The sequence below is a fragment of the Natrix helvetica genome (assembly GCF_964273705.1).
Source record: "Natrix helvetica genome assembly, chromosome: 9".
Taxonomy (NCBI): Eukaryota; Metazoa; Chordata; class Lepidosauria; order Squamata; family Natricidae; genus Natrix; species Natrix helvetica.
In genome coordinates this window covers 2660660-2687204 of record NC_138560.1, presented here as the reverse complement: position 1 = coordinate 2687204, position 26545 = coordinate 2660660, and the positions used below count along the sequence as shown (strand labels likewise).

The following is a 26545-nucleotide window of genomic DNA, read 5'->3' as shown; positions in this document are numbered from 1 at the left end:
CCAAGGTAAGAGGTACTCACTGCATCTTTGTCATTGGGATTTATTGGTGAATCTTTGAGATCCATGAAGAAATCGGCCACACTGCGAATCTCTTCCTGGTGGATGTAGCTGCTTAATTGTCCATCCGGATCCTGAGTTTTACTGAGTGTCACAAACCACTTGCACTGTCTCAGCGAGAGGCAAAGCTTCAATTGGAGGAGGAGACAGAGCAGGTGGGGCAGAAAAGATTTCCACATCATGGGTGCTTCCCCACAAAAGATAAGATGAGATGAAGAATGGAGGGGAGGGGAGGAGAGGAGAGAAGAAGAGAGAGGAGAGGGGAGGAAGAAGGGGAGGAGAAGGGAGGGGAGGAGAGAAGGGGACCGGAAGGGAGGAGAGGAGAGAAGAAGAGAGAGGGGAGGGGAGGAGACAAGGGGAGGAGAGAAGGGAAGGGGAAGGGAGGAAAGGGAGGAGAGGAGAGAGAGGGGAGGACAAGGGAGAGGAGGGGAGAAGAAGGGAGGGGAGGGGAGGGGGGAGGACAAGACAAAACAACATTTGTTGTCATTTTTTACTGCGTAAAATGCTGTTGCACACTGGCACACATTTAAAATGAAATTGCTGCCTGCTCTCAAAAGCATATACATATATAACACGCACATGCCCATGCTATATACATAAACATGTACCTACACCTATACATACATATGCATAACCAACACACACACAGACACACACTAATTCCCCTCCATCTTGAATGTGTAGAGGAAAGAGGAAACTTGAGAGTCCACAAAGTTGATGCTGTATGGAATAAAACTGACTTGACTCTGGATGTTCTGCTTCGGGTACCACAAAGCCCCCTCCCTCCCCCCACCCCCCACCAGAGAACAAGGAAAACAGGCTGTGAAGAGGACGTGTAGCGTCCCAGGCAATCCTGCAGACGGATCCTGCTCAAGCGTCGCTTCTGTACTATGAAACCAAAGAGAAAGCGAGGCAACCTATCGTTCCAACTTTCATTTCAAGAATCCCTTTTCAAAAGGTTACGATAAACAGGAAATTAGATTATCGACATTATGGCCACCATGCTCCACGTTTCATCACATTGAGCCTGACTTCAAGAGTGATGCTGAGGGGATCAAGGGTAGAGCCAGTTTGGTTCAGTGACTAAGGCAGCAATTCAGAAAGCTGGAGATGGTGAGTTCAAGTCCTGCCTTAGGCAAGAAAGCCAGCTGGGTGACTTTGGGCCTGTCCCTCACTCTCAACACAATTCATCTCCAGGGTTTCTGTTATTGTGAAGAAATTGGAAGTATTAGAAGTATGTTCATCACCTTGAGCTATTTGTAAAAATAATAAAAATGGTATGCATTTGTATGTGTGTGTGTGTGTGTGTGTGTGTGTATATATATATATATATGTATGTATGTATGTATGTATGTATGTATGATGTATGTATGTATATGTAATGATATTGCATAACTGCAACTTTCAGTATTATGTATATATGTATATATGTATATATGCCCTTCCTGCTGCCTATACAGAGTTTGCAGCAAAAAGAAAATATCTGCTGTGAACTCCACGTAGGTGTCAGGAAGGGGATCCGGCCAATAAATGCCAGATGACTCCACTCAGTCATTTCAACTCCACTCTGTTAAAAGGGATTACAGGGTCATAAAAAGGAAAAAATAATGTGTGCATGGATATCGATACGGATATATACCGTACGCATATGTTTAAACCTTCCATGAACCCTAATTCTCAAATAACACTGAAAATATAACCAATGGGAGCTTTCTTGGTTTTCTTTTCTATTAGTCTGGAGGTTCCTGGCAGCCGTTGCCGTAATAGGTTTTTAAAAACAGCCATTTGTCCATAATGGTAGAGTCTCCTGCTGGAGCAGGGGGCTGGACTAGAAGACCTCCCAGGTCCCGTTCTACTCTGTTATTCTGTCTAGTCTCAACCTACTGTCTTTCTTTTTACAATCCCAGAGCAAGGAGATAACATCCAACGAGCATTGTTGTTCTGAATCAGCCTCCTATGGGACTCCTGGATTAAACTTTTATCATCACTTTGAACAGTCTAATTTGTATATTTCGATTCATACTTCCAGCATCTGGAATACCATCTATGACAGTTAACACTTCAGGCTCAATGCAGCATTTACAAATTGTTTTTTTTCCCCATTTTGTTTTGTTTTGCCTACAAACTGCTTGGAGAAAGTTGATACTGGAGACATACAGGTAGTCCTCAATTTACAACCATTCAACTAGTGGCCCTTCAAAGTTACAACGGCAGTGGAAAAAAATCGACCTTTGACCATTTGTCACACTTACAACCACTGCAACAGGATCAAAATCCAGGGGCTTGGCAACTGGCTCGTATTTATGACGGTTGCAGCGTTCCGGGCTCACACAATCCCCTTTTGCGACCTTCCAACAAGCAAAATGAACGGGGGATCCACTTAACAACCACGGTCACTAGCTTAGAAGCTGCAGGGATTCACTTAGCAGCAGATGGCATCTGATGCTTGAATGAAAGCATTGGAGTTCATACTTATGACCATTGCTGTGTGATCCTCTTTTGTGACCTTCTGGCAAGCAGAGTCACAGGGGAAGCTAGATTCACTTAACCACCAGGTTACTAGCTTATCAACTGCAGTGGTTCCTTTAACAACCACGGCAAGAAAGGTGCAAAACTGGGCAAAACTCACTTGCGCACCAAAGACAAATTCCTTGTGTGTCCAACCACACTTGTTGGCCAATAAAGAATTGAATTCTATTCTATTCTTCTATTTTATTCTATTTATCCTCTATTTTCTCTATTGTATTCTATTTTCTATTCTAAAGAAACATCTGACTTTTAACAACAGAAACTTGGAGCTCAATTGTGGTCGTAACTCGAGGACTACCCGTACTTAATACGGCAATAGTGGAGCTTCCACATTCGGGCTGCAGAACCACTAGAGGGCGGGAAAGGGGGAATTGTCTCTGCTGCCACCCAGCGGTCGCCCACGCCGGTGTAGCTCAGAGAGACTGAAGAGCTGGCGCGATGACGTCACCAGAGCACAGTGACGTCACCAACCGTCCCCGCCCGCTGAAATAGAGACGTTGCTAATTCGACGCCCAAAATAACCTCCACCGACACTCTTTCTGCTTCAGGGAAGGAGGGGGCTCGCCCGTCTTCCCCGACTCCCCCTCAACCACCGGACCGAAACGCCGTTTAATCCGCCCACCCCTCAAAACTCTCTCCGCTCAACCGGCGCGATCGGTTCCAATAACGCTCCGCGCATGCTCCCCCCTCCCCCCAGCCGAAGACATTCCTCCAGCCAATTGGGGCGAAGCGCGAGCCGGCTGCCCTGGGAGACGCTCGATTGACGACAGGCGGCCGTAAAGCGCGGTGTCGAGCGGAGCCCCCCTTTTTTTCGCGACAATCCCGCCGGGTGCAGATTCATGGCTTCGGCGGTGGCCGTGATGGCGGCGCCCGGCGGCTCGGTGCTGAACGGGGCGGACGCGGCGGGGCTGAAGGAAGCGGCGGGCATTTACGAGCAACTGTGGGCCGAGTGGAACCGCAAGAACCTCAGCTAGAGCAAACGCGGCGACTTGCTGGGACGCTTGAAGGTGAAGGGAGGGGAATGGGGGCGGTGGGGGGAGACTAGAAACCGCCGTGGGGAAAACCCTCTGCCAGTATGCTTTATGGATAGACTGCAACTCCCACAATCCCTCTGCCATCATGCTTTACGATAGGGGACGTCAACGCCCAGAATTCCCCAGGCACGCTTTAAGGTGGCTGGGGGTTTGAAGTCCACGGATCTTAAAAGTTTCTGAGACTGAGAAACATTGCTCTCTGTTTAACATCTTGCTGCTACCTGCTAGTTTCTGTTTCTAAAGAGGGCAATGGGATATGTTGGTGTCTGCAGAGAAGTTCCACCAGGACCCAGCCAAAAGTTTACAATGTTTTCCAGCCATGCAGTCTCCCAGTCTGGAAAGGCAGCAGAGAATGCCCCCAAGCAAAGTGTTCCTAATCCGGAGCCCCTTCTGAAACAGGTGGGTTTCTGGAATGATTGGCAGTGCCCAAAATGCTCAAATGAAGAAGAAAGAATCCAGATGACAACAAATAGAACCCAAATATTTATTCAAACAAAACCAAGTCAGGAACTATGAACAGAAAAATCAGAAACTTGCCACCCGCTGCCTGTAAGGATTCTTATTTCCTCTTATCACCCACAATTTTTTTAGTGGTTACCCGCTTGCTTAATTTTCCCCTGTAGCCGTTCCCAGCATCAAGACGCAGAACTGCAGCAGCTGAGAGAGGATCAGGGGTTAAAGAAGTACAATTTTTAGAAAAAAAGGAAAGGGTGGAAAATCGGTAGTATAACAGCAATAAAATACCCCAAACCAATTCATGCTTGTAAGCCGCCTGGAGTCGCCTCGAAGTGAGATGGGTGGCAAACGAATCAAATAAATAAATAGACAAATAAAATAAAACAGAGATCTCTTCCTGACTGACCCTTCCACCCTCAATGAAAAGGATGCTTTGGCTGCGTTTTGGGGGGGGGTGTTTCAGACGCTGTGATAGTTGCCTACTTTTGGGGTGCCGATTGACCTTGATAGGTGTGGTAGTACTGGCCATAGGTGACTTTTGAACCTTTTGCAAGACTTGCAACCAAATAATCGTTTTTTCGTGGACAAAAGGTATAAAGGTATATAGCCTAACAGCCAACCCTACTCCCAAAATCAGACAGCTGGTGCTTAAAGTGTCCTCCCCATTGCTGATGCCCTCCATCTTGAGAAAGAAAGAAAAAGGATCTTCCTCGACCATTACCACAGACAAAAGATGACACACATCTTTTGGCCCTAGAAAACCTCACTACCCGATGAATCTGGCAAATCACAGCCGCTCTATTGCGCCCCACGGTGGTATGCAAATCTTTTGGAGTGGGCGTGAGTGGTAGATGGGACGTTGGCGGGGTCCCCGGAACTGATGTCAGAAGGCAGGTGCTGAAGGGATCCTTGACTGCTGAAGGAAGAAGAGAAGGTGAGGCTGGATTCTGGTAAGAAAAAGACACAGAGAAAGGACGGGAGAGTTAAGGATTCGCCAGAAGGAACTGCCTCCAAGTCCCCATAATTAGAATATGTAAAAGAGTCAGGTGAAAAAAACAAGAAAATAAACGACATACATCCAAAGGAGGATAATTTCCTTGTATTTAAGTACAATGACAATAAAGATTACACTATACTATAATCGCATTGCATTAACAGATAAAATCCTATGAAAGAGTTGGGTCTAGTTGTTTAGGCCCTGGGCGAAAAGAGAGAAGTTGAGTTCTAGTTCCATTGAAGGGATGAAAGCCGGCTGGGTGACTTTGGCTCAATCACCAGGAAACAGTGAGTTCTAGTCCAACCTTAAGCCTGAAAGCCAGCTGGATGATTTTGGACCAATCACCATGGTGAGTTCTAGTTCCGCCTTAGGCATGGAAGGAGACTGGGTGACTTTGGGCCAATCACCAGGAAACAGTCAGTTCCAGTCCTGCCTTAGGCTGTTCTAGGTGTTGCAACAGAAAAGATACCTTTTCTGGGTCCCCTGAGATGCTATTGTTTTAATCAGGAGGAGCCGTGTGTGCCCATTCTGTCTGATCATACAGGGCAGAGTCGTGGTGGCGCAGTGGTTAGAATGCAGTATTGCAGGCTGACTCTGCCGACTGCCAGCCGTTTGATTCTGATCAGCTCAAGGTTGACTCCGCCTTCCATCCTTCCGAGGTGGGTCAAATGAGGACCCAGATTGTTGGGGGCAATATGTTGACTTTGTAAACCGCTTAGAGAGGGCTGCAAAGCCCCGTGAAGCGGTATGTAAGTCTAAGGGCTGTTGCTATTGCTAGAAACTATGGGAGACAGAAAACCCCTCCGATAACTCATGCAGAAAGGGCACCTGATTGAAGTAACGGAATATCTTAAATCCCAACTCTAGGGTGGCAGGGCAGAAGAGCAGGTGAGACACAACCTTGGCGAGATCCTGCAGACTTCAGCAGGAATAGATTAAGCCAGGGGTGTCAAACTCAAGCCTGCGATGTGGTTGGCTCTGGCCCGCGGGGATGTCCTGGAAAATGTAAGGGGCTGGCCCACATCGCTTCAGTCCGGTCTACCCAATGCGAAGAGGAAACAAGCCAGCAGTTTGGGGAGTGGCGTCAATATGGCCACAGCCACCCAGTCAGCTGTGCCCACCTGTCCCCCCTCCCCAAGGTTAACCACAGCCCTGATGCAGCCCTCAATGAAATTGAGTTTGACACCCCTCGACTGAGCAGAGTCACGTGGCAAGAAGCAGATGCAATTTTTACTTCTTGTACCCCGGGCATGAAAGATGCAGCTCACTAGGAGTCCCTGAGCAAGATGCCAGGAGGTCCAAGGAAGCAGAGGTGACTCTGGAGACAGGTCCCACGTTCTCAAAGGTCCCTGGCTGGGCAAATCGGCCCTAAGAAGCCTCAGCGATGAAATTCAATTTTTTTTACTACTGGTTCTGTGGGCGTGGCTTGGTGGGCATGGCAGGGGAAGGATACTGCAAAATCCCCATTCCCTCTCCACTGGGATTTGCTGGTTCTCCAAACTACTCAAAATGTCCGCTACTGGTTCTCCAGAACCTGTCAGAACTGGCTGAATTTCACCCCTGCTCAGTGGGCTTCAAGCTCAAGGTCACTTTTTAGTTTGCCCGTAGGTTTGTTGAAATGCCAAGGAAACAGTCCAAGAGGCCACTGGTTGGAAACTCACCAGCCCGAAATGCGATAGCTTCCTCCATTCTCTTTAACATCCTGTTGCAGTTTTGTTTAACCCAGGGGGCCACTGTGTCAACGAAGATATACAGAATGACCAGTCCGATGACAACAGCAAATGAAATCTAGAAGGAAAGAGGAAAGGGAGAAGGGTGGGCAGTGAATTCCTCAGCTGAGCACCCCACCCACCCATTCCCCGTTGTCATTGTCTTCTTATTCTGCTGGCCCAGGAGAGCTCAGCCTTCGTTTAGTTAGGGTGGGGAGAATAATTTGACAGACACAAATTACAGACAGACAGACACTAGCTCTGCCAACTGGCCTCAACAGGAGCGTTGTCATTCTGAAGATGGCCTAAGGCCCTAAGACAATGTTTCTCAAACTTGGCAACTTGAAGATGTCTGGACTTCAACTCCCAGAATCCCCCCTGTCGGAAATGCCGGCATAGGAATTCTGGGAGTTGAAGTCCGCACGTCTTCGAGTTGTTAAAGCCCTTAGCCTCCCAATCCCAGAAGGAAAGCCCCGGGGAGCCTCTGGGACTGAGGATACACGACACTTGTCAAGAGTCTCCCTGCTGAGTTCGCTGGCTCTTTCCCTTCCTTTTACACGCGGAATAGGCTTCCCAACAGGGTTGCCCTTCACACAACCCCTGAACCTAGTGTCAACCCTGAAGCTGACCTGGCCGAAGCCACCTTGGAGCTTCAGTGCTGCCACACTGGAGCTGAGGGATGGGGGGATTTGAGGGATGGGGGGATTTGAGACAGTTGGGGCTTTGTAGCCAGTTGGACCATGTGACTGATTGTTTTAAGAAAGTGAAAACTTTTAATTACCGTATTTTTGGAGTATAAGACGCACCTTTTCCCCCAAAAAAAGAGGTTGAAAATCTGGGTGCGTCTTATACACTGAATACAGCATTTTTGGCCTCTCGAAACTTTGCCCATATTGCAAAAATGGACTTGCAGAGGGTTAGGGCTGTAAGCCCCCAGGAGCACTTTGCAGGCCTCTCAAACTCTCTCGATGCCCCGTTTTTTATTAAAAAATGAGGCCTGCAGAGGGTTTGGGAGGCCTGCAGAGTGCAAAAATATTTTTTTTTAATTTACCTGTTAAGAATCTTGGTGCGTCTTATACTCCGAAAAATACGGTAGGTGAAAACATTCAGAGTCGGTTTTCACCAGATCCGTGCCAATATGATAGATCCAATAAAGCTATTCCTTTGAGGAATCTAGCTGCCTTGGAGTTTTGCTTGCTAGGGGTCTATTACTAGTCAAAGCCCAGCTGTCTTACCTTCATTATGTACAGGGCACGGGAGGGGCTGAGGCGCAGGCCGTGGATGTGAACGATGAACTCCAAGGCATAGTCACAGTAGGTGGTTTGATCGACCCCCCTATGGAAGCAGACAAGAACAGATAGAGGTGGGCCACGGGAGCAAAGCATCCGTCTGTCAACCTGAAGCTGACCGAGGCCATTTTGAGGCTTCAGTATTACCACACTGGAGCTGAGGGATAGGGAGGGGGGAATAGATAGCCGGGGTTTATAGCCAAAGCAAAATACTTTCTCCTGGGAACCAAGGACATTCCCACAGGTGGTCAGAGAGAGAAGGAGTGAAGTTACCAGCCAACTGGAGGACAAGCCGGCCTGGCCTGAATAAAATAAATTATTAATTTCAATTGCTAATTTTAATTTAATTTCTGAATCTCATTGTAAATGTCTATTGGTTTTTTTTGGATATTCTTTTTAATCTTTCTTTTAACTTTTGTAATATGTGTCTTTATGTTGTACGCCGCCCTGAGTCCTTTGGGAGAAGGGCAGCATAGAAGTCCAATAAACCTCAACCTTGATTGGACCATGTGACTGATTGTTTGGGGAGGAGAGAAAACTTTTATTTTTAATTAGGAGAAAACGGGGGGAACATTCAGAGTTGGTTTTCACCAGTCTGATACATCCAATAAAACTGTTCTTGGAAGAATTTTGTTTGCTATGGGTGTATTACTTGGAACCCTGACACCGTCCTTTCTAAAAAGTTTTCCCTCACCTCACAGTGATTAAATCCCATCGCAGGCTCTCATTTTCTAGTTTCCTACATCTGTGTTTCTCGGCCTTTAAGAAGTTGGACCTCAGCTCCCAGATTCTGAATCCACGTGTAAAGGTCCAACGACACGGGATTTACTGCTAATCAGGCCTAAGCAGAGGAATCTTCTCGACTAACATTTACCGCCTGCCCAGAGTTACCATGTTTCCCTGAAAATAAGACAGGGTCTTATTTCCTTTTCACCCCTGAAATAAGCGTTTGGACTTATTTTCGGGGAGGTCTTATTATTTTTGAGGTGCAGGTGGTGGCAAGTGTGGTCACCTCATGGCTGCTGCAATATTTTGGGGGAGGGCTTATTTTAATTAAAAGAGGAAACCCTATGCCGTTCCAGACAAATGGCTATCCAACATCTTCTTAAAGACTTCAGGGAAACTGGGTAGGTAAGGGTCAACTGAATTCAAAGGAGGTTGGACTGAGTTTATCTGTGACTATGTAGGGATTTAAACTGGTTCCTCTTTTAATTCCACCCCCAAGTTCTGCCACTCCTTCTCCTACACCACCCGTCTTAAAATGACTTGAGGTTGAGAAACACTGTTCTACATAATTAATCAAGCTCTTAGTCCAACAGTCTCCAGATCACGGCTTCACTCTTGCAGCAGGCGATTAATTCAATAATGACATGCTACACACATATGCAGAGATAGGCAGCCAGACACATCCACCCTTAGAAAAAGCTCTCCCCGTGCATTCTGGCATGATTTCACCCCACTACGAACAGAGTAAACAGTTTCAACATCAAAATCCCAAGTACCTGTTGGATACTTTGATCACAAAGTAATAATCGGGAGTGGCCAAACTTTGAGGGACGATATCGTAACACGGAGACTCTTTCTGACAAATCCACCTAAAGGGGGAAAAAAAGAGATTTAGTGCCAGGCAAGATCCTACGATGGGATGCTTTATATCTAGGGGTGGAATCCTGTTTTTTTTTTAAAGATTGGTTTTGGATGGTGTAAAATCCAGTAAGGGTAAAGGTTCCCTTTGCACATATGTGCTAGTTATTCCTGACTCTAGGGGGCGGTGCTCATCTTAGTTTCAAAGCCGAAGAGCCAACGCTGTCCAAAGACATCTCCATGGTCATGTGGCCGGCATGACTAAATGCCGAAGTTGCACGGAACGCTGTGATCTTCCCACCAAAGGTGGTTCCTATTTTTCCATTTGCATTTTTACGTGCTTTCGAACTGCTAGGTTGGCAGAAGCTGGTTCTTTTCTTGCAGACATTTCATTTCCCGACTAGGGAACATTATCAGGGCTAGAAGGGAGTGGGATTTGCTCTGTTTATAAACAGTGGATTGCACTGTCAGGGTTGGTGGGAGGGGTCTTGGCGATTCCCTAATTAGGCTGTTGCTCAGAGTTTGATTGTTTGTCTGAGTTGGTAGCTTCTTGATTGGGGTATTGTTATTCCAGGTTGACTCAGTCTTCCATCCTTCCGAGGTCGGTCAGACGAGGACCCAGATTGTTGGGGGCAATCGGCTGACTCTAAGCTGAGAGGGCTGTAAAGCACTTCCTCCCTCCCTCCCTCCCTCCCTCCCTCCCTCCCTCCCTTCCATGGTGTGCAGTAGTTAAAGTGCAGCATTGCAGACTAACTCTCCCCACTGCCAGCAGTTCGATCCTGACCCGCTCAAGGTTCATTCAGCCTTCCATCCTTGCGAGGTGGGTAAAATGAGGAGCCATATTATTTCGGGGGCAAGAGGCTGACTCTGTAAACCGCTTAGAGAGGGCTGGAAAGCCCTGTGAAGCGGTATATAAGTCTAAGTGCTGTTGCTAGTGTTTCCTTCTTGGTTGTTGGTCTACCCCAAACTATATCCAAGCCTCTTTCACTGGAGGTTAGAATTCGAAGAGCCTGCCCAGAAGCGGATCTGCAAACCCAAACCGACAAGCGTATCTTTCACAGTAGAACTTACACAATTCCAGAGTTGGATTCAGAGAGAACCGGGAATCCTTCCTCGTTGGTTTCATCCACTTCTACATCGGCTCTCGCCCAGATCAAAGCTGACGAATTACTAGAGAAGCCAAATACAGATCAAGACCGTCCACATCAGGAGTCCAGGGCCCTTTCCCCCCACTATTTTTTGTAGCAGATCCTCCACTCCTGACTGCCACGCGCTCTACAGGGGCTACTCTAGAAGATTATTCAGAAGCTGAAGCCGGAGCAGAACACAGTTCTGTGTGCACAGTTTGGGGCTGTGTCAGAGGTGCCATTCAGCAGGTTCTGACCAGTTCTGGAGAAACGGTAGTGGAAAGTTTGAGTAGTTCGGACAACCGGCAAATACCACCTCTGGCTGGCCCCGCCCCCTTCTATTCTCTGTCTCACAAATCCCAGCTGATCGGGAGGGAATGGAGATTCTGCAGTATCCTTCCCCTGGAGTGGGGAGGGAATGGAGATTCTGCAGTATCCTTCCCCTGGAGTGGGGAGGGAATGGAGATTCTGCAGTATCCTTCCCCTGGAGTGGGGAGGGAATGGAGATTCTGCAGTATCCTTCCCCTGGAATGGGGAGGGAATGGGGATTTTGCAGTATCCTTCCCCTGGAGTGGGGAGGGAATGGGGATTTTGCAGTATCCTTCCCCTGGAGTGGGGAGGGAATGGGGATTTTGCAGTTAAAAGATGTCGCGGGACTGGGGAACTGGTTCAGGGGTGTGGCGAGCATGCCATCCCTACTGGTTCGGAGACCCAGTTGCCATTTCCACTACCGGTTTCACCAAACTGGTGCAAACCAGTAGGAACCCACCTCTGATATGTACAATGATCGGGAGGAAATGGGGATGTCGCAGTAACCTTCCCCTGGAGTGGAAATGGAGATTTTATAGCCCACCAAGCCACTCCCACACAACCGGTAGTAAAAAGTTTTGAATCCCACCACTGGGCTGCACATATAACACACGTTTTGGGTGAGCAGCATCAGTTACCGGTTCGTTTGTGAGTTCAATTCAGACTGGGTCTACGCAGCAGCCTGCTGAAAAGTCACCTGTTAGTGTTGTATTTTACAATCTCTTCCGGAGTGAAGTATCTGATGTTGCTTTGGGAAAAGGGACCTCCGCCAATGACGGTAAAGAGGTAGCTGTCAAGAGAACAAGGAAGACGGAAAATTCAGATTCGGAATAGAGCTGGAAGGGACCCTGGAGGTCTTCTAGTCCAACCCCCTGGCTCAAATAGGAAACCATGTTGTATCATGCCAGACAAATGGCTGTCCTGTCTCTTCTTAAAAACATCCTGCGATGAAGCACCCCACAACTTCTGAAGGCTGATTCTTCTCACTGATTAATTAATTGCTATGTGATGTCACAATCACATCATTGTTATGCAGCCAACTTACAAAATCCCCCCCCCCTTTGGTTAAATACGATTTGCACAGCTGAGATAAAGCCACACCTCTCTTTCCCCCTCCCCCATTTTAGATAGCAGGAACTAAAAAGCCACTGATTGCCAAAGCAGATTCTCTAACGCTGCCTCAACCTCAGCAATGTTAACATGGGTGGACTTCAACTCCCAGAATTCCCCAGCTAGCTCTAGGCAAAGATTCACTATTAGGCTGATCAAACCTGCCACCATTCCCCTCCCTCTCCCTCACACACACAGACACACACACACACACAGAGGAAGGGAGGGAGGGAGGGAGGGAGAGAGAGAGAGAGAACAAGCCAGCCAGCCAGCCTTTCTGGTGCTGATGTAGGAGTTACCTTGAACCAGTTTTCTTCCTCTTCTACCTCTTATTGCCAAGACCCCAAAGCAGGGCTGAAATGCTACCGGTTCAGGCCGGTTCGCTTGAAGCGGTAGTTAAAAAATGCTTTAAAAAGTAAAAAAAAAGTTCTCACGATCAGCTGTGAGGCTTGTTGCAGGAGCCATTTGGTGTGAAGTCCAGCTGCTTTTTACATTGTGTGTGAGTCAGTTGTGCAGCCACGCCCACCTGGTCACATAGCCACCAAGCCACGCCCACAGAACCAGCAGGGAAAACTTTTGAATTTCCCCACTGCCCCAAAGGCAAGGCCCCGTGTCCCCCACCCCAACCCCAGTTCCCAACTCTGCAAGGCCTGAGACCCGTCCCCACCTCTCTTACCTGCCATGGAATCGTCCCGAGTCTCCGGTCACCATGTCTTGGATCAAGAAGAACGGGTAGAAGACTGCAAGGAAAACAAGCAAGTGTCTTGCTCCCAGTTCACAAACTGGAGTAGATGGGAACACGGCGGGGGACGCGCTGGGGTTCCCAGGCTGTCTCTCGAAAGGTTTCCAGCAGGTGGTTGGCTCAAATCCAACACCGATCCTTGAAGCTGACTCCGGGGGAACTGGATTCACACGTGTTTGGGTTTTTTGCATCTCGTGCCTTCTGAGTTACTCAGGAGTAGGCACAGGGCGGCCTCAGACACGCACACCTAAACAAATGCAGAGAGGCTCTGTCCTAACTATGTTGGCCTCTAACCTGGATTCCCTGAATGATGGTAGATTCCAGGAATGGTGTGGAAATACGATTGTCTCTATTATTGGCAATGATGAAAGTGATGATAATGAAGAAAAAGAGGAGGTGAAAAGCAGGAGGAGGGGTGGGGAGGGGGGAAGAACAGAAGGAAAAGGAGAAGGGGGAAAGAAAGAGGAGGAAGGAGAGAAAGGAGAGGAGAGGAAAAAGAGGAGGAAGAAAAGGAGGAAGGAGAGGAGAGGAAAAAGAGGAGGAGGAGGAGGAGGAGGAGGAGAGGAAATGAGAGGAAAGAGGAGGAAGAAAAGGAGGAAGGAGAGGAGAGGAAAAAGAAGGAGGAGGAAGAAGAGAGGAGAGGAAAGGAAAAAGAGGTGGAGGAGGAGGATGGAGAAGGACAGAAGGAAAAGGAGTCGAAGGGGGGAAGAAAAAGAGGAGGAGGAGAAGGAAGAGGAAGACTGTGGAATCCTTGGTGCTCTCTGAGCTTAGTAGTTTTCCTGCAGACGTTTCATTACCCAAGTAGGTAACATTATCAGTGCTAGAAAGGAGTGGGGTTTGTGAAGAGGAGGGGGAGGGGAGATGCAAAGCCACTTACCATCGCTGAAGAAAAAACAGGGCATTTCTGGATCTGGTTCAACACAGTCAAAGTAGCGCTTGTTCTTCTCCGTGGTGTAATTCTGTGTGTAAGTGATATCAAACGCCAATCTCTTGCCTGGGGGGCATCCGATATGAAGCAACAATGTTTTAGAACCCTGGGGGCCAACAAAGAAGTGGGAGAGCGATGGATTTATAAATCCCTTCTCTTTTACATTGAGGTATAAACACGCCCATTTTTAAAAAGTCCCATTGCCCCTATGGCAGGGGTGCCTAAACTTGGCAACTTTGTGGACTTCAACTCAAAGAATTCCCCAGCCAGAAAATTCTGGGAGTTGATTAAGTCCACAAGTCTTAAAGTTGCCCAGTTTGGACACCCCTGCTCTAACGGAAGAAATTCTAAGAAGGAAGCCTTGAAGATCTTGTACCCATTTTATTACTGGTTTTATTCTGTATCTTACGCCACGTGTGTTGCTATCCATTGTTGCTTAAAATAAGCCGGTCGTTCTGTGCGGTCCCCCTGCTGTTTGTCTGTTGGAAGGAAAAGAAACCGGGAAGACATGGCCTTCCTGAGGAATTCAGATTACCTGCAACTGCGGGGACAGGTTTCCATAGCGATAACAGGCCATTTCTGAATGGACCACCTGCGAAAAGTGGACAAAGAGAAAGGAAGTAGAAAGAGCGGTTTCACCAGCTAACAGGTAAGACAGAACAGGAAACTCTTGGCCAGAGGTGAAAAGAAAATGGCGAGAGATTCAGAGGGGCCAAGCTCGGTCTACTGATTGTGGCACTAGATTAGAAGCTGGCGGCTGGGAGCTCTAGTTTTGCCTTAGGCATGAAAGCCAGCTGGCTGACATTGGACCAATCACCAGGAGACTAGGAGTTCTAGTCCCACTTTAGGCATGAAAGCCAGTTGAATAACTCTGCCCCAATCACTAGGAGACTATGAGTTCTAGAGCTGCCTTAGAAATGAACACAGGCTGGGTGACTTTGGCCCAGTCACTTTTCCTCATCCCCACCCACCTCCCAGGCTTGTTGCTATGGGGAAAATAAGAGGAGGAAGGAGTACAAGGTATGTTCGCCCTCGTGAGTTCCTTATAAAGCGACAAAGGTGAGATCAATCACTCAAGCCAATCAATCAACTCAAACCAAGGCTACCCTATACAGAATAGAGATCCATGGATATCCAGAGATGCTGATGAAGCCTCACCTTTATGGTAGCTGAGCTTTTCAGAAGGTTCTTCCCGCTGAGTTGCTGCCTTGGGTAATTTCCATTGTCTTTAATGGTTACCTGTTGGGGGTGGGGAGAAGTCAGCTCAGAGGTGGGTTGCTACCAGTTCACACCAAATCGGGAGTGGAAATTGCGACTGGGTTGCCGAACCGGTAGAGACGGCAGGCTCAACATGCTCCCGAACCGGTTCCCCGGTTGCCGCAGCTTGGTTTTTTGGACATTTTTAATGTTCAGCACATGCAGATACCTATTTACAGGCAACTGTGCATGTGCGCAGAGTGCACACGCACAAATCACATGTGCACTCAACCAGGAGTAACATCCCCCAAGTCTGGAGGTGACGGATGAGGAAGAGGAGGAACAGCTGGGTCCAGTGCCTGATGCGTGGATGCGCAGAAGGCAGAGGAGAGGAGTGGAAATCTATGGGCCGGTCCTTGGGACGGAAGAACCACCGCTCCTAGTGAAGCTCTACCCTGGCTCTGAGGATAAAAGGCAGGGGGCGGAGATGAATAGATGGGACAGACCACTATTCATCTTCCGGACGGACAGATTTGTTAGCCTGCTGTGAGAGAGAAACTTTTTGCCGGGGCTGCTGGCGCTCCTAATAGAGGAATCATTTCATCACTTCAGAGGGTTTGTGATGGACGGGAAGCTGGGTGAGAACAGAGTGCTACTGCTAACCCTGCAAGGAAGAGGGACGTGTCCATAGAATCAATTATCATCTGGGTCTTACCCGATAGAACACCGAGCCTCGGCTGATGAGTTCTTGCCTCTGCAGTACTGCCTCGATATACTCGGGATGGGCCAGAATAACAGTCAGCCAGATGTAGTGGAGGGAATTTTCGTCGGCTGTTTCTCCCACTGGAGGCAAAAGAGCACAACGGCTGAGGATGGGTGTGTGCGTACACACACAAACACACACCATGTGGGACACTGGCAAGCCAAGACCCTCTTTCTCCCACTCAAATAAGCTGCCTCAGACCACACCGAAAGCCAAGGGAGATATAGAAACGGTCCCTTCTGCTCCCAAGACCATTCTGCCTCTAGAGCAGTGTTTCTCAACCTTGGTCAACTGAAGATACGTGGACTTCAACTTCCAGAATTCCCCAGGGAGTTGAAGTCCACGCATCTTCAGGTGACCAAGGTTGAGAAACACTGCTCTAGACTGTGTAAGGAGATAGATAGATACTGGCAATTCTCACCTTACAACCATTCATTTTGTAACTGTTCAAAGTCACAATGAGCCATGGTGGCGCAGTGGTTATAGTGGGGTACTGCAGGCTACTTCTGCTGACTGCTGACTGCCGGCTGCCTGCAACTTGGCAGTTCGAATCTCACCAGGCTCAAGGTTGACTCAGACTTCCGTCCTTCCGAGGTGAGTAAAATGAGGAGCCAGATTTGTTGGGGGCAATAGGCTGACTCTGTAAACCGCTTAGAGAGGGCTGGAAAGCACTGTGAAGCGGTATATAAGTCTAAGGGCTATTGCTATTGCTACAGCACCACCAGGGATGGGTTCTGGCCGGCTTTACTGCCGGTTCGCTTGTGCGCACGATTCACGCGCGTGCATCCGCAGAACTAAAAAACAAGATGGTGGCAATGGCTGGGGAACAGGTTTGGGGGCGTGGCAGGCCTGGGTTGCTGCCGGTTCCAGCGAACCGGCATTGCAGCAGCCCCAAGGTCACGTGATCAAAATTCAGTTGCTTGGCAACTGACTCATATTTATGATAGTTGCAGCGATACAGACACACACATTCCCCTATTGCAATTAACCAAGATGAAAATAACCAAGATTTGCACAATCCATACATTACAGATTAACAGTTGGAAGGGACCTTGTAGGTCATCAATCCAACCCCCACCCAAACAGACCCTACACCATTTCTGACAGATGGCAGTCCAATCTCTTCTTGAAAGCCTCCAGGGATGAATCTCCCACAACTTTTGAAGGCAACTTCTGTTCCATGGGTGGACTGCTCTCACGGTCAGAAAATTCCTCCTCATTTCCAGGTGGAATCTCTCCTTGGTCATTTTCCATCCATTATTCCTTGTCTGGCCTTCCGGTGCCTTAGAAAAATACCTTGACCCCCTCCTCTCTGTGGATCTAGCTATGCAGTTAGTAGATCTAAGCAGCTAGTAGATCCAGCTAAGCAGCTAATAGACTTAGCTAAGTATAAATGAAGGTAATGAATTCAACATCCCAGCATGGTTAAAACACAAATTGCCTTCTTGGAACATACTAAATGTAATAGTTGTTGTTTTTTAAATGTGACTTTTCATCTTGTTCTTAAGTCTTGTTAGCTGCCCAGAGTCAAGAATTTGAGACAGGAATTCCAATAACTTGAATGAGGGATGGAGGGAAGGAAGGAAGGGAGCAGGTGTGGGATTCTACCAGTTCGGACTGATTCGGGCATACTGGTAGCTCCAATTATCAGCTGGGAGCGAACTGGTTAGCTCCAACTTTGAAGTGGGCCCACCCACCTGCTCCTGTGCAATATTCACCTATATTTCCTTTTCCGAAGCCCAGCTGATTGGCGCAGCAGAGTGGATTGCTGCACCTCAGCTGTTTTCCTCACCAGCATTAATGGGGGAGGTGAGTTTTCTGTAAACTCCGTGCATGGGCAAAGCATGTGCTCAGCGAATCAGTTGTTAAACAGGTAGGATCCCAGCCCTGGAAGGGAGGGGGGAGGGATGCTCCCCCAATCAGCCATTTTTCCTTACTGCTCTCTCTGGCTGTTCTGATGGTCATGAACACGTTAAAAGAGTAGTCTGTATTCTTGTCCAGAAAGATTCTTATGGGCAGGTTGTTATTTGGCATCAAGTTGTAAATTTTGCCATAGTTGGCCATGTCGATGTAGATCCCTCCCAATGATTCCCAGTTGCTTGCCTTGTATTGAAAATATTCCTGGAGGGGGGGAGGGGGAGGGAGGGAGAGACCAACAAGTAAGTTCCAGAAGGATTGATTTTATGGTTCACGTTGACTTTCTGTTGCATTCACGAAGCACATTTTATGAGAACGGGACAATTTGGCGGCCTCCCATGCAACCCAACCCATAACTGCACTTTGGTGGCATGTTTGACTGTTTTTTTCATAATTTTGCCAGGTTTGGGAAGAGGATTAAGTAGTGCAAAGGCTGAGAAAATAACACTCAGGGGTTGTTGTTGTTTTTCTCCTTACGGCCTCTTCTTTCTGGTTCTTCCACCAGCGCCAAGTGGGGTCATGGACGGGGTCTGCGTAAGGCTGGGAAGACAAGATTACACGAAGAAATGAACCTCCAACATAACACCTCAATATATTTCAACTTAGCGTCTATTATTGTTATGTCAATGACATATATTAGCAGGGATTTACGTTTGAAGGGCCTTTTCTTCCCCCCAATCGTTTTTTAATTCTCCTTTTTGGAAACAGTGAAGGACCGGTCCGCAGTGCCTCTGCCAGTGAAGACAGAGCTCGGGAGGGCTGCGTGCGTCTCTCCCAAGCTCCATTTTCGCTGGCAGAGGGATGCAGGAGGCCATCACAGCTGAAAACAGCGCCTGGGAGTCTGTTTCCGCTGGCAGAGCGCTCAGGCACCACATGTGTCCCCGACACGAGTGAGGTCAATCTGGCCACACCCACCATGGCCACGCCCCCATCCTCCCAAGGTCAAATACAACTCTGATGCGGCCCTCAATGAAATCGAGTTTAACACCCCTGCTGTAGGGCATGCCACGGGCTGCCCATTTTGTGCCCAGAAAAAAACAGAACCGGTCCTTACTCTGTGATACGATGCATGCAGCTGAAGCAACTGGTAGACCAGGCCCTGGTAGACGTTGAGCGACTTATACTGATGCAATCCGGATTTCTCCATGACATCTGGGGGCGTAGCCCAGTAAAACTCCTCTCGGGAAAAGCGCTGTGGTTCCGGCAGATCCACTATACGCACCGTAGCGAAGGGGCAGAGATGGGTGAATCGGATGTAGTCTTTCCCGCTGGGAACAGAGAACACAGGATCCCCCGTTTTGCAGGCATTCCTAACGGGATTGCTATTGCAGGGAAGCACCGGGACTGGCCAGGAGGAGGAGGAGGGATCAAGTGCGCAGCTAGTCTACAGTCACTGGGAAACCACAAAAGTACTAGAGCTGAGTCCAACCTAAGGGAGTTCCTTGGGGTTTTGTCTATTTGTTCTCACGAGAAGGCTGCCAATCTGGAGAATTCCTGTATTATAGGCAGAACATAATAGAGTAATTAGCTTGAACTCTGCACCTGGATGGGCTGGCTGTTCACCTGTGGGCCTAGTCCGGTCTTTGCCATAAAAGGCTTGGTAACGTTAGGCCACTCACCAGGAGACAGCGAGTTCTAGTGCTGACTTAGGCCCGAAAGCCAGCTCGGTGACCTTGACACCAGACTGACAGCATTTGCTTGGGAACGGGCGGCTTCAGGAACTCCAGGAGAGGTCAGGCCTGCACCGCTTTCTAGCCTGCAAGGATTCTAAACTCAACTCCCTCTTCATACCTCCCTCCCTTCACCTCAAGCTGGAGATACTAGCTACCACCCTAACACCGAAGGGACCCAAATGCAATGGGATGAAGAAGACCTGTTACCACACTCAACCCCCATTCACTGACTTCCCTCATATGGTTTTTTCTGAGGAAGGCCCTGATTTCTCAAGGGGGGGGGCACGTGGTCCACTCTAGGTGAAATCGAATACTCAATTGAACCTGTTGAGAAGGGCAAATGGAGGGAGGAGATCCAGAAGCGGTCAAAGAAAGATAAGCCAGCAGAGGTGGTATTCAGCAGGTTCTGACGAGTTCTGGAGAACCAGTAGCGGAAATTTTGAGTAGTTCTTAGAACCGGTAAATGCCACCTCTGGCTGGCCCCGCCCCCTTCTATTCTCTGCCTCCCGAGTCCCAGCTGATCGGAAGGAAATGGGGATTTTGCAGTAACCTTCCCCTGCCACACCCACAAAGCCACGCCCACAGAACCGGTAGTAAAAATGTTTGAATCCCATCACTGGTAGCCAGGCCAGGATTGAAGGGAAGCCTTTCTTCTCCCTTCCATTGACAAGACGCCACACCCTAGCGGACACTTGGAAACGCAGAGCCGTTGGTCTTCTACTCACTTGAAGGTCATCTTTTTGTGATGTGTGCTGCTCAAGAGATCGTACGTCAGGAGAGTATCTACAGGGAAGCTCCTCTTTCTGAAACTTTCTCTGCCACGCTCATCCTTCAAATAAATCAGCTGCCCCCAATTTAAAAAAAAAAGGAAAAAGCTGAGAAAAATGGACCTGTGATTTAACAAATAACAGATGCAAAGGTGGCCTCACGATCTTCACCTCACTTCTGCCATTACTTGGCTTAAGAGCTTCTTTTTTGGTTGAGCAACCATTCTAAATTTGGTTGAGCAACCATTCCATACCGCTACCCCTCGCCGCAGGGATTGGGAACTGACTAGATGGTTCCGCCCCAGGCACCTGATGGACCCCGAAAGGTTCCTGATGGAGCTTGGGACTTTTCCTGAATCCCTTGCTCACAGCTCGACCGAAGCCCTAGTGGGAGCCTGGGATAGGGCTGCCGCTGGGGCTTTGGATCGTGTTGTGCCTTTACGGCCTCTGACCCGGTGTCGATCCCGGATGGCTCCCTGGTTTACCGGGGAGCTCCGGGAGATGAAACACTGGAAAAGACGCCTAGAGAGTGGCTGGAGGGCCAGCCGGTCCGAATCTGATCGAACACTAGTAAGAATTTATATTAAATCCTACTTAGTGGCGATAGAAGCGGCAAAACAGCAATATTTTTCCACTCTTATCGAGTCTGCAGATAACCGCCCAGTCGCCCTGTTTAGGGTTACCCGCTCCTTACTCAACCAAAGAACTGGGGAAGACCCCTTGTGGGGTAGGGCTGAAGAATTTGTTCAGTATCTGCAGGATAAAATCACTCAGATCCGGACAGGCTTGGACTCTGACTGGGTAGATTTGGGCGAGCCGACGGGGATGAATCTTGAGGAGACCATCTGGGATGGGTTTGACCCTGTGACCCCCGAAGGCATGGACAGGATTATGGGGAGACTCAGAGCTGCCACTTGTGTGCTGGACCCGTGTCCCTCTTGGTTAGTTTCAGCTTCCCGGGAGGTGACACGAGGCTGGCTCCAGGCGATTACCAACGCTTCATTGAGAGAGGGGTTCTTTCCCACCGCCTTGAAGGAGGCAGTGGTGAGGCCCCTCCTCAAGAAGCCTTCCCTGGACCCAGCTTCTTTAGCCAACTTCGTCCGGTCTCCAACCTTCGCTTTGCGGTCATAAGTCGAGGACTACCTGTGATAATAAACAGGTAGGGTAGCAAGCTGCGCGGTGTCCCATCCGTGAGATAGGCAATAGAATGCAAATAAATAAAACCCTCAAGATCCTTGTTCAAATCCATAAGGACCTTGCCAGACCCCTTTGCTTCCATGAAACTTCCATGGAGGTCCCATATGGCCCATCTCACCCACCTCGTACAAGATATTCCCCTCGTAGAATATGCTGATGATGGCATGTTTGGTTGTTCCGGAACGTCTTGAGGACCCTCTCATACTTTGGAGAGCACTCAACTTATACCAGGAATCTGAAGGGTAAATCTTTTTAAACATGATGCTGTTTTCTCCTGACATCCAGATCTGCGATGAGAAGAAGGAGGGGGGAAAGGGGGAGTTGTTTCGTGCAAAACTACATTGCATGCAGGTAGGGTGGGGCAGGGTAGGGGATGGGATGGAGTGGGATGGGATGAAATAGAAAATATAGAATAGAATAATAGAATAATATATAGAATATATAAAATAGAATATAGAATATATGGAATAGAATATAGAGCATAAAATAGAGAAGATACAGAATAGACAATAGAATATAAAATACAATACAATAGGAATAGGAATGGAATAGGAATAGAACAGAATAGAATAGAATTGGAATGGAATGGAATAGAACACCAGAGTTAGAAAGGACATTGGAGGTCTTCCAGTCCAACCCCTGCTTAGGCAGGAAACCCTATACCATTTCAGAGAAATGGTTGTCCAAACTTTTTAGGGCCGTTGTAACTTTGAACGGTCACCAAATGAACTGTTGTAAGTCAAGGACAACCTCTGAAGAGTACAACAGAAAGTAGGGTAAATGGCCAGGGATCACTCACTTCCCACAGCCTTTCTTATCCCTTGGATTCCTGGGGAATATAAAGGCATTACCTCCTCCGCCTCTGTCACAACGGCAAAAGGCCCACTAAAAGAGAGGACAAAATTCTTGATGGGAGACTCACTCGGGAAATTGGAACGGTAGATGTAATTCACCATATCTTGGCTGGAAAGCAGAGCAAGAAAAGAGAAAAATGCTGTCGTTAGGTTGAGTAGTGGGCCCACTTCAGTTTGGAGAGCCAGTTTGATTAAGCCCTAGAAATCAGGAGCCTGAGAGTTCTAGTTCCAGTTCTTGTCTGGCCTTAGAGATGACAGTTGCCTGGGTGACTTTGGATCAATCACTAGGAGTCGGTGACTTCTAGTCCTGCCTTTGAAATGAACGCCGACTTTGAGCCAAACCAGGGGTGAAATTCACCAGGTGCTGACCAGTTCTGAAGAACCGGTAGCGGAAATTTTGAGGAGTTTGGACATCCGGTAAATACCACCTCTGACTGGCCCCGCCCCCATCTATTCTCTGTCTCAAAAGTCCCAGCTGATAGGGACGGAATGGAGATTTTGCAGTATCCTTTCTCTAGAGTGGGGAAGGAATGGGGATTTTGCAGTTATCTTCCCCTGGAGTGGGGAGGGAATGGGGATTTTGCAGTATCCTTCCCTTGGAGTGGGGAGGGAATGGGGATTTTGCAGTATCCTTCCCTTGGAGTGGGGAGGGAATGAGGATTTTGCAGTATCCTTCCCTTGGAGTGGGGAGGGAATGGGGATTTTGCAGTATCCTTCCCTTGGAGTGGGGAGGGAATGGGGATTTTGCAGTATCCTTCCCTTGGAGTGGGGAGGGAATGAGGATTTTGCAGTATCCTTCCCTTGGAGTGGGGAGGGAATGGGGATTTTGCAGTTATCTTCCCCTGGAGTGGGGAGGGAATGGGGATTTTGCAGTATCCTTCCCTTGGAGTGGGGAAGGAATGGGGATTTTGCAGTTATCTTCCCCTGGAGTGGGGAGGGAATGGGGATTTTGCAGTATCCTTCCCTTGGAGTGGGGAGGGAATGGGGATTTTGCAGTATCCTTCCCTTGGAGTGGGGAGGGAATGAGGATTTTGCAGTATCCTTCCCTTGGAGTGGGGAGGGAATGGGGATTTTGCAGTTATCTTCCCCTGGAGTGGGGAGGGAATGGAGATTTTACAGTATCCTTCCCCTGGAGTGGGGAGGGAATGGGGATTTTGCAGTATCCTTTCCTTGGAGTGGGGAGGGAATGGAGATTTTACAGTATCCTTCCCCTGCCATGCCCACCAAGCCACACTCACCAAGCCACGCCCACAGAACCGGTAGTAAAAAAAAATGGAATCCCACCACTGAGCCAAACGCTCTCTCTCAGCCCAACCACCTCTCAGGGGAAAACAGGAGGAAGAAATATGAGGTATGTTTGCCGCTTTGAGTTATTTGTAACAAAAGTAATAAAGCTGGGGTAAAGTCTGATGAATAAATAACTGAAATGTCTTGTCCTCGTCCCAAAGGGGATTTTTCAAAAGGCAACTGGGCTTTCTTTGTTTCTCCTGGAAGACGTTTCGCTTCTCGTCTAAGAAGCTTCTTCAGTTCTGACTGAAATGGCGTGGGATGAAAGGATTTAAATTCCTTGCAGTCCTCTGGTCCTTAGCACTCTCTCTGAGGTCGCCTGGAGGTTTTCTCTATGCCTGAATCATACCAATGGGTGTGGAACCTTCTGGGAGCTGCTGAAAGGACCGTTTTGGAGAGACTAAGCTGCCTCATCCTTCTCATTTTTTATTCCTGTTTGTTTTACTTGGCTAAATGACCCCTTTGGACTCTATGGCAGTTCAGCCTGGGAAGGGCACGCTTACCTTTCCAAGATCACGTTCCCCCAAATATAAAAAGCGTTGTTGTAGGGGTTGTAAGTCATGCCTCGTAGGATCAGAGTTTTATCTGTGTATTCCTCGGTGCCCAGGAGCATCACGAACCCTTTATCAGAGGCTGTGGAGAAGAAAAGAGAACTCTCAAAAGAAAAGTTTTCAGTGGCAGCTGCAGGAAGACCACAAAAGAGAGGAAGGGAGGGAGGAAAGAATCATCTCTTCTTCCTCTCTTTGTTTTGTGCCCCCGTTTATCTGAGGACCATCCTTTCTTTGAAGGCTGCCATTCTGAACCTCAAGTCCCCCTGAAATTCAGAGGAAAGGACAGCTCCTGAACAACAAACTCAGAAGAAACTCAAGGTACAGGGGGGATGTCCTTAGTGCCCTCTGAGCTCGGCTGTTTCCTTGCAGACATTTCATCACCCAACTGGGCAACAATAACAGTGCTGGAAGGGGGAGGGGTTTGTTGGAGGAGGAGGGGGAGGAAGAGGAGGAGGAGGAGAACAACAAGAAGAAGAACAAGAGGGGGGAGGAGGAGGAGAGTAAGGTGCTTAGTGCCCTCTGAGCTTGGCTGTTTCCTTGCAGACATTTCATCACCCAACTAGGCAACAATAACAGTGCTGGAAGGGAGAGGGGTTTGTTGGAGGAGGAGGGGGAGGAAGAGGAGGAGGAGGACAAGAGCAAGAAGAAGAACAAGAGGGGGGAGGAGGAGGAGAGTAAGGTGCTTAGTGCCCTCTGAGCTTGGCTGTTTTCTTGCAGACATTTCATCACCCAACTAAGTATCATCAGTGCAAGAAGGAAACGTGGTTTGCTCTCTTTTTTACATACTAATGGCTTGCCCTGTCAGTCTCTTGATGGGGACCCTTGATTAGGCTGTTGTTTGCTGTTACAAAACTCAGACAAACAGGCTAACAGCATGGCTGGCAGAGGAATTCTGGGAGTTGAATCCATGCGTCCTAAAGTTGCCAAAGTTGGGAAGGCCTGCATTAAGCAACACCCTCTCTCAGGAGCCCAGAACCCACCTTTTCTGTTGCAACCCCTTCCCTCTGGAACAAAGTTTCCCCCTAAGAGCCGGTTGGCCTCCATTCTGCTATTGTCTAGAAAAGCAGGGAAGTCCTGGTTCTTCTCCCAGGCCATTGAAAAGGGGAGGTAGACGCACCCTCCCTTCTTCTTCACCCGCTCTGTTGTTTTCTTTCTTTCTTGTGAAAGAGAGTTTTCTCATCTCTCTCTTGTTTGTGTTGCCATTTCATTCTTCTGAGCTGCCCAAAGTAATTGAGAGTCGGGCGGCATGATGGTATGATAAATGAGTATGATGCTGTTTTGTCACAGAGTCAGCCAGATATTTAGACTTGGTTGGGCATCCCCCTCCCCCTCCCAAGGACCAGGGGAGTTTCATAAACCAGGAAAGAGTGTGCTTCTTACCCTTAGGGACACGGGTAGGGATTTCATATACTTGTTCAAAGTGTTCCTGCTCTGGAAACAGAAAAGGGAACAAAGATTAGTGTGTGAACACAAACAAACAGTTGAAAGCAGGGGTGTCAAACTCAATGCCCGGGGGCTGGACCTGGCCCGCAGGGATGCCCTGAAGGTAGCAAAGGACCGGCCCGCGGTGCCTCTGCTAGTGAAAATGTTGCTGGGGAGGGCCACACGCAGGCCTCCTGGGCTCCGTTTCTGGCCACAACGGCCTCCTGCAGCCCTCTGCCAGCAAAAATGGAGCTCCAATGCATCAGGGTTGTGTCTGACCTTAGGGGGACATGGCGTGGCCAGGGGGAACGTGGCCAGCTCGACATCACTCGTGTCGTGGGCGCCTGTGGTGGCCCGAGCACTTTACCAGCGAAAACGGGCTCCCGAGCTCCGTTTTCACTGGCAGAGGGTTGCAAGGAGGCTGTCACAGCTGAAAACGGCGCTCGGGAGCCCGTTTTCGCTGCTAAAGTGCTCGGGCCACCACAGGCGCCCACGACACGAGTGATGTCGAGCTGGCCATGTTCCCCCTGGCCACGCCATGTCCCCCCAAGGTCAGACACAACCCTGATGCATCCCACAATGAAATCGAGTTTGACACCACTGCTTTAGAGTCACAGTTCAACAGCCAGCATGTAACATTTTTCTCCCTAAACTAGGGAACTGGCAAAGATAGCTTACAGTAGCATTGACCATGCTGGTATCAGACCACCTAGTCCTCAGGTAAATCCATCTGTTTCCAAGGGTTTTGAAATGGTTCCAACTAATCCTGCATTGTACAGGTGCCGTATTTTTCGGAGTATAAGACGCACCTAGCTTTTGGGGAGGAAACCAAAGGAAAAATATCTGCCTCTGCCTCCCAGCAATTCGCCTCCTTGCAACAAACAGCAAACAGTACAGACAATATACACTCTTTGTGGTGTTAAAATTTCAGACTCTACTTGTACAGATGCTGTTAAAATTGATGTGCTTTCTGGAAGTATATGTTATTCTCTGGTATTTAAAAAAAGATACAATAGCACTGGGCCTCTTTAGATCAAGCATTTATT

General features: G+C 48.5%; 2 protein-coding genes and 1 long non-coding RNA gene across 4 annotated transcripts in view; 1 reads left to right on the top strand and 2 right to left on the bottom strand.

Moving 5' to 3' along the window:
• LOC309396553 (cation channel sperm-associated auxiliary subunit gamma-like) overlaps window positions 1-3236 on the bottom strand; it is a 41347-nt gene extending 38111 nt beyond the window's left edge. The window contains exons 1-2 of one of the 2 annotated variants that reach the window (XM_081961735.1): window positions 3109-3236; window positions 21-244 (exon numbers count right to left, since the gene is read on the bottom strand). In XM_081961735.1, the coding sequence (XP_081817861.1) occupies window positions 21-239 (219 nt within the window). In that variant the 5' untranslated portion in view covers window positions 240-244; window positions 3109-3236. The remainder of the gene's footprint in view (window positions 1-20; window positions 245-3108) is intronic. The other variant, XM_081961734.1, reaches the window with a different exon arrangement.
• A 155-nt stretch (window positions 3237-3391) lies between these two features.
• Window positions 3392-4460, top strand: LOC309396426. Its single transcript, XR_014176112.1, has 2 exons — window positions 3392-3593; window positions 3938-4460. It is a non-coding gene; the product is annotated as an uncharacterized lncRNA (long non-coding RNA).
• A 141-nt stretch (window positions 4461-4601) lies between these two features.
• CATSPERG (cation channel sperm associated auxiliary subunit gamma) overlaps window positions 4602-26545 on the bottom strand; it is a 41642-nt gene continuing 19698 nt past the window's right edge. Inside the window, exons 12-30 of the mRNA XM_081961539.1 lie at window positions 25458-25508; window positions 24030-24159; window positions 22237-22348; window positions 21508-21672; window positions 20147-20265; window positions 18803-19016; window positions 18226-18288; window positions 17769-17952; window positions 15784-15911; window positions 15030-15110; window positions 14407-14463; window positions 13821-13977; window positions 12878-12941; window positions 11789-11881; window positions 10727-10825; window positions 9574-9666; window positions 8018-8117; window positions 6735-6861; window positions 4602-5023 (exon numbers count right to left, since the gene is read on the bottom strand). Coding sequence (XP_081817665.1) covers window positions 4875-5023; window positions 6735-6861; window positions 8018-8117; window positions 9574-9666; window positions 10727-10825; window positions 11789-11881; window positions 12878-12941; window positions 13821-13977; window positions 14407-14463; window positions 15030-15110; window positions 15784-15911; window positions 17769-17952; window positions 18226-18288; window positions 18803-19016; window positions 20147-20265; window positions 21508-21672; window positions 22237-22348; window positions 24030-24159; window positions 25458-25508 — 2186 coding nt within the window. The 3' untranslated portion in view covers window positions 4602-4874. The remainder of the gene's footprint in view (window positions 5024-6734; window positions 6862-8017; window positions 8118-9573; window positions 9667-10726; window positions 10826-11788; window positions 11882-12877; window positions 12942-13820; window positions 13978-14406; window positions 14464-15029; window positions 15111-15783; window positions 15912-17768; window positions 17953-18225; window positions 18289-18802; window positions 19017-20146; window positions 20266-21507; window positions 21673-22236; window positions 22349-24029; window positions 24160-25457; window positions 25509-26545) is intronic.